Source organism: Dendrobium catenatum, unplaced genomic scaffold (assembly GCF_001605985.2).
Source record: "Dendrobium catenatum unplaced genomic scaffold, ASM160598v2 original_scaffold_139477, whole genome shotgun sequence".
Taxonomy (NCBI): domain Eukaryota; kingdom Viridiplantae; phylum Streptophyta; class Magnoliopsida; order Asparagales; family Orchidaceae; genus Dendrobium; species Dendrobium catenatum.
Genome location: NW_021457910.1, coordinates 7,993 through 14,967, shown reverse-complemented (window position 1 = coordinate 14,967; position 6,975 = coordinate 7,993). Strand labels below are relative to the sequence as shown.

Here is a 6,975-nt window from a genome sequence, read left to right as displayed (position 1 = left end):
AATCTACAAAATTAATCATTAGTAAACTCATTTTCATTGTAATCATTAAAAATAAACTCAAATTATCATTAGCAAGCTTCATTACTGCATCACATATATAATGCAGATTTTATGATAAATGACCTGGTTGTGCTAGATGTATCTTTCACGCCAAAGTTCTTCAAAGCGCAAATCAAGAAAATTTTTGGATTTAGTGGGTTATGTATCTTTCAAGCCAATGTTCTTCAAAGCATAAATTTTGTTGCATGTCATTATGTGGTGTATCCAATATTAGTGGGTTATGTAATTAAGGGCATTTTTAGATTTTACTGAATTTTTAGCTACCTTACTTGTTATTTACAAAGAGGTGGGTATTGTCTTTTTGATAAACTCAAGACAATTAGTTTTTTATGTGGAGGATAATGTTACTGCTCTTTATATCTCTATGTATGTCAGTTTCACGTCCTATGTATTATTGGTGAGGCATCAAAAATGTTTTGACTTGTAGTGTGGAACTATTTGACTTGTCTCTCTGGAGTTGTCCCAACAAAACCTCATTTAGAAAGTTAGTGATGTTTATGTTGATGCTGATTGTGATGATGAAGGTTTCATGAGCCATGGTTGTGTAAATTACTATTTCACTTCCCTCAGAGTTGTCCCAATGAAGTCTTCATTCGTAGAGTTTGTGTTTAGATCTTTAACTTATCTAGCCAAATAAAAAGCTGTTTACGAACATAAAGCATAGTTGTAAAGTTAGAAGTAGAAATTTAGTTTATGAATAACAACAATGTAGTTTATGAATTGTATGTACTTTTGTATCATTGAATGTAGATTCATGATTTGTTAAATCTCATATCTTGAATCCTTGCTTTATGGAGCTGCTCATTTGGTACTAAGCACATTTTTTTGATACTTTGCAACAAATATTTTTCCAAACAATGTCTTCTATGTTCCTGACAAAGCATGCGCTATTGCATCTTTAAGCTAACAACAATACTAGTAAAATAAAAAATGATACACTCAATTATTTAGTTTTTGATTATCTGATCAAAATGAGGGTATGCTTATGAGCCAACAACCATATGAAGTGCATAATTACAAGATTTTTGTGATGACTATTTTTTAGGTGTTTTATGTTAGAAGTTGAAATGATTCTTAGGATTTTCGGAAAAAAATAATATTTTTTTTGTTTGTTAAATCCAAAACTTGTTTTAGTATGACTAGTTATTAATTTTGATTAGCACAAGAGATTTTAAGTTAACAAAGAGGATATTTTTGGTGAGGATATTCTGATTAAATTTCGATAAAAATCAATTTACTAAGAAAAATTAACATTAAATTTATTTTCTACTATGATTATTTGTTTGTTTAAATAATATCAAGTAATGTCATTGATATGGACAATTAAAAAAAATGTACCTTTTGTGGCGGTTTTAACCGCCTCAAATCTGGACAATAGTAGTGGTTATAACCTCCTCAAATCTGGACAATAGTAGTGGTTATAACATCCACAAATACCATTTCCTTGTCGGTTGCAAAATAACAGCGAAATGGCTTTGCAGCAGAAAGCAAATGCGGCAGACATATAGCGGTTTTGAAACCATCACAAACATTATTGTGGCGGTTTTAACCCATGGGAGAAGGTATTTTAAGTGCTACAAAAGGTATTTTTTTTTACTAGTGATCTTTATAAGCCTGTCTATAAATTGAAATTATTTATTGCTTGTATTAGCTTTTAAATTCTTTAAATAAACACTGCATATGGACTAGGGGTGTCAATTCGGGTCGGGTTCGGGTCGAACCCGGCACTGTTCGGGTCAACCCGAACCCGACCCTTTTTAAAAAACGGGTTAGGTTTATGGACCCGAACCCGACCCGACACGAATGACCCGAAGTTGACCTAAAATTTCTAATTTTCGGGTTAAAATTGGGTCAATATTCGATTTTCGGGTAAAAAACGGGTCAATCTCGGGTTTTTGGGTCAAATATGAGTTTTTGTGTCACTTTCGGGTCACTTTCGGGTTGCTGGGTCAACCCAAACCCGACCCAATTTTTAAAACGGGTTGATTTGTTCAACCCGAACCCGACCCGTTTCGGGTTCGGGTTGACCCGTACCCGGATTTTTCCGAGTCGGGTTCGGGTCGTGTTTCGGGTCGTGTCAAAAATTGACATCCCTAATATGGACTATATGTGATGTTTAATTTGTGATAAAATATTTCGGAGTTGTAAGAGAAATGTTAGTATTAGATCTTATTTTTTTTATGTGCATTTCCCGTGGGTTGTTTTTAATGAATCTTATAATTAGTTAATTGTAGTTCCTATGATATCTATTATGATATTGTATTATAAGCGGATGATGTCTAGATGTTGGTTAGATTTGACATAATGGTTAATTATAGATAAAATTATATTATAATTAAGTTACTATTGAATCAAATGTAGCATGATTAATTGAATTGTATTTTGATTTTCTTACTAACAACTTAGTTGTAATCTTTGTCAAAATTAGGCTTTTGTATATATGGTGAAGTTGTTTAAATAATGGAAATTTTGTGGTAATGCAAAATATTAAAATCTTCCAAGCGTGTAATTTGGCATTTTAATCTCTGAATGATTAAATTGTCTAGTTTTTACAGGGTTGTGCAAATATGTATTTAATGAATAATTTGATATTTGTTCCTAGAATATATTTTTTATTTATAAAATTAAATAAAATTGAATAAAATTTTAAAATTTGTCATATAATAAAGAGTTTAAAGGTTGTTTATTTATATTCATAAAGGATTCATGTAGCCGACCCCACGTAGTGGGATAAAGGCTTGATGTTGTTGTTGTTGTTGTATTAATTTTTTTATAGTTTAAATTATCTATATTTTTATATGAAGTGAAATGGAAAATATCAAATAAATAGTTTGATAGATAGATTTTAACTTTTTATATTAATATTTAATCAATAATCTTCGATATATCTTCTTCTCCATGTTGTACGTACTATCAAAAACCAAGTTAATAATTCTAATTTTTATCTAAGACAATAAATTCAAAAATTAGTTGATTAGCTTGTGCAGCTAATATGACTGATAATGTAAATTTTATTTTATTTTTACAAACTCAAAAACATAAAACCAAAATTAAATAATAATTCAATAATCATTTCATTTCGAGAAATCAATAAAAAATTAAAAAGAAAAAAAAAATATTTATATATAAAGGGACCACCAAGTGATACATAAATAAATATAATTGATTACATCAAATTATACAAACAAATAAGAAAAGAAGAAAGAAGTTTGCTCATGTATCAATAAGGATATGAGGAATGTGAGCAATCTTGTGCCGATCGGAGCCTCCATCCTCTCCATAGCGCTCCTTCAACTCTGGATGATATCTCGAAATGGATAGAAGATTTAAGTTGTGAGGAAGGTTCGGTAATTCCCGAAGCATAGGAGCATCATAAATATGCAGTTTCTGAAGTGAAGATAAGCTTTCCAAGGAGGAAGGCAGAGACTGTAAGGATTTCAGATATGAAAATACCAGCTCAGAAAGAGAAGATCTAACTTTCAGAAACCACTGGTCCGCCTCATTTGGAAATGAAACCAGCACATCATTATCCCCGATTCTCAGATTTTTCAAGGCGGCGATACTTCTCAATGGCTCCATTAGCAACACCGATGGATCACTTATGCTAAGTTGGCTGAGCATGAGATGGCAATTATTAGCGGTTTGCATTTCACCGAGAGAGATCAGATTGGGGCACTTTGTAATTGTCAAGGATCTTAGTGCTGCAAGTCTTGCTATTTCATCAGCCAGATGAAGAGATGTCATGTTTGGACAGCCAGAGACCTCTAATGTTTCAAGGGGAAGAGAATTTGAAATGCTGCAACAATTCAAAGTCTTCCACCCTGTAAAATGTATCTTCAAGCTCTTGAGCTTAGGAGGCAAAGAGGGCAACTCTTTCAACTTCGGGCAGACAAATAGCTTCAGTTCAATTAAGCAAGGAAACAAACATGCATCTTCAGCAGCTACTCCTGCCTCAAACCAATCCTCTAATGCTTCTAAGTAGCTAATATGTAACACTTGTAGCGATGGAAAGGCATGGTATTTATCATTCCTATTAAATTTACTTTGGAGATATTTTACTTTCGGCATCTCCTCAAGTTTTAGAGACTTGAGGAAGGGAAGTTGCCCGAAAGGAGGAAGAGTTTCCCACTCCAAGCATTCTGTCAATAAGATTTTCTCTAGATTGAAGATCGGATTGACATTGTTCATCCATACTGCAGACCTTGCACCCATGTATCTCTTTATGCTCAAATTCCTTAGACATTTTTGTGGTTGAAGGTTGTCAAGCACGTTCTCATCTAAACCGATGTTCCTCGAATCAGTGGTACTCCAACATAAAGTTAAATATGTGAGCCTCCTCTTGGCATATAATTTGGCACTACAAGCCTCCTCGGCATCCTTAACACTTTCAAGGCAATTGATTCCTAATTTGCAAAGATCATTCATATTCTCCAACTCCGCAATTCTATAACCGCTCTCATCTCTAGGAGAAAACATATTCAGTTCTTGAAGAGACTTTAGCTTCCCAATCCCACATATCGGTGAAATATAATTCCCAGGCAATTTCACGTTACGCAAGTTAGAAAGGTTATTAATGTCCCTTGGTAAAAAATCTTGTTGGCTTGCCCTTTTGCTATCATAGATTATATATTGCAAGTGATAGAGATTACTTAGAGATCTTGGCAGCATTGTAAAAAAAGAACCATCAATCTTTAAGTATCGAAGATGTATCAAATTTTCAATTCCCTCAGGTATCGTTTTCAAGGGTATAGAAGATATGTATAATAAGCGTAAGTTTCTCGATGCTTTGAATATTTCAGTAAGTGCATTGCAAAGATCCTGATTAAAAGTTCTATCAAACAAGAAAAGAGAATGCAAATATTTAAACTTCTCAATCTTTTTTATGATGTCTGCATTTGTAGTTTGAACTGACAAGTGTCGAAGAGTCTCAGGAATTATAGAATGCAACTTTGTACTATCCTCAACTCTTAAACATTCATGTATGGAAACTAATTGTGCTAATTCATGTATTAAATCATGCATCTTGTAATATGGTCCAAACTTATCAAAGAATGACTTTTTAACCAAATCATCAAAATACCTTCCTCCAATATCCTCCATAGTCCATTCTTGATTATGAGGTTGCTGAATGAAACCCAATGCAATCCACATTTTGACTAAATCATCTTTATCAAACCGATAATCTTGACGAAATATAGAACAAAATGCGAAGCAATTTTGTAGATGTTTTGGGAGGAACATATAGCTCAATCTTAAAGTGAGAAAGATGTCATCCTGACCCAATTTTGGACTTACAAAATCACTATTTAAAACTTTTGTCCAATGTCTTTCATCCAAGCTAGAATTCAAAACACCACCGATGACCTTTGTTGCCAATGGAGATCCTAAAAGCTTTTTAACTATCTCACCAGCAATGGATCTTAATCTTTTATAATCATTAGGATTCTCTACATCAGCAAATGCATGAGAGTTGAGGAGCTGCAAACACTGATCTTCCTCCAAGCCCTCTAATCTAAATATTTCCGTCTTCTTTTTAATGACCGTTGCAATCATCATTGCAACCGAGTCCATTCGAGTTGTTACCAAAATTCTACTACCAATATTCCCATAAGCCAGAGGGGCAAGCAACTTCTCCCATTTTTGTTTATCCAGCTCCTCATCACTCTCCCAAATGTCATCCAGCACAAGTAGGAACTTTTTGGACATCATCTCAGTCTGAAGACAATCTTGAAGTGCTTTAAGTGTCTCCAAACGAGGCCTCTCCTTCTTAAGAGATTCCAACATATCTGCAATGACTTTTTTCACATCAAAGTTGTTGGAAATACAAACCCACATTTTAAGATCAAATTCCTTCGTCATTTCATCTTCATAGACGTGCTGCAAGAGAGTTGTTTTTCCCATACCACCATGGCCAACTATAGATAGAAGAGAAATGTTTCCGTACCTAGTTGTCCGAGGCTCATTTGATGGCTTCCTCAACCATTGCAGAACAAAATCCTTAGCCTCGCCTCTCCCGATGAGATCATTTGTAGCCAAGGATCCTGTTTCACGTGCTTCGGACAACACACGCTGCTGCTCCCGCTGCTCCTGCTTTGCGCTATCTAGAAGATGAAGAAAAGTACTAACCCCAGCTGAAACTTTATCTAGTTTCTGCACAACCTCCTCCAGCCTCTTCAATTTGGGATCAATTTTGAGAGCACGTTTGCCAATTTTGACAAGTCTTTTACTTACGGATTTCATGATGGAACGCACCTTTCTCAGCTTCTTGTTTTTGGTCAGCTTTTTTTCAAGCTTCATGTACTCAAACTCATCGAGCACATCATCTGCCTCATCAACAGCATCTCGCAGCTGCCATATCCATTTGTTGAGAGCTGGGTTCTGATCGCTAATTTGTTCTTGGTTAGCGGCAAAGACGACAGCTTGGATCTTGGGGTGGTTTTCTCGCAGGCTTTCCAGCTCCTTCTTCATGCCCGTCTGCCATCCGACTTGTTCTCGCAGGTAATCAGAGCAAGCGTTGATGATCTTTTCCAAGATTGGACCAACAAACCATTCCGCCGCCATGGCACCGATGATCGAGGTAGAGAGAGCAGAACAACTGAACAGTAGGAGAAACAGAGATTGATTGGAAGAGATGAAGATAAGATAGTCTCCAAGCAGGGCCTAGGATGCCCTTGTTAAGGGGAAGCCTTCAATTCGACCGTTCCTTTGAAATCCGACGGCTTCGAATAGATGTGAATAGAAAGTCAGGTGAAATAAGAAATAAAAGGTTTAATTTTGATGGGAATATCATTTTATTTATTATTATATTTTTTATCTGCTTATGATGAATAATTTGAAACTAATTTATATTTTTATTTAATAAAATTGAATAAAATTTTGAACTTTTTAAAATGAGTTAAATGGACAGATCTAAAC

General features: G+C 34.7%; 1 protein-coding gene across 1 annotated transcript; it reads right to left on the bottom strand.

The window, feature by feature from the left end:
* Positions 1-3,204: 3,204 nt before the first annotated feature.
* On the bottom strand, positions 3,205-6,758 carry LOC110112775 (putative disease resistance protein RGA4). The gene has a single exon (XM_020845095.2). It carries the CDS (start codon positions 6,619-6,621, stop codon positions 3,274-3,276), a length of 3,348 nt encoding a protein of 1,115 aa, XP_020700754.1. The 5' UTR covers positions 6,622-6,758; the 3' UTR covers positions 3,205-3,273.
* Between the last annotated feature and the right edge of the window lie 217 nt (positions 6,759-6,975).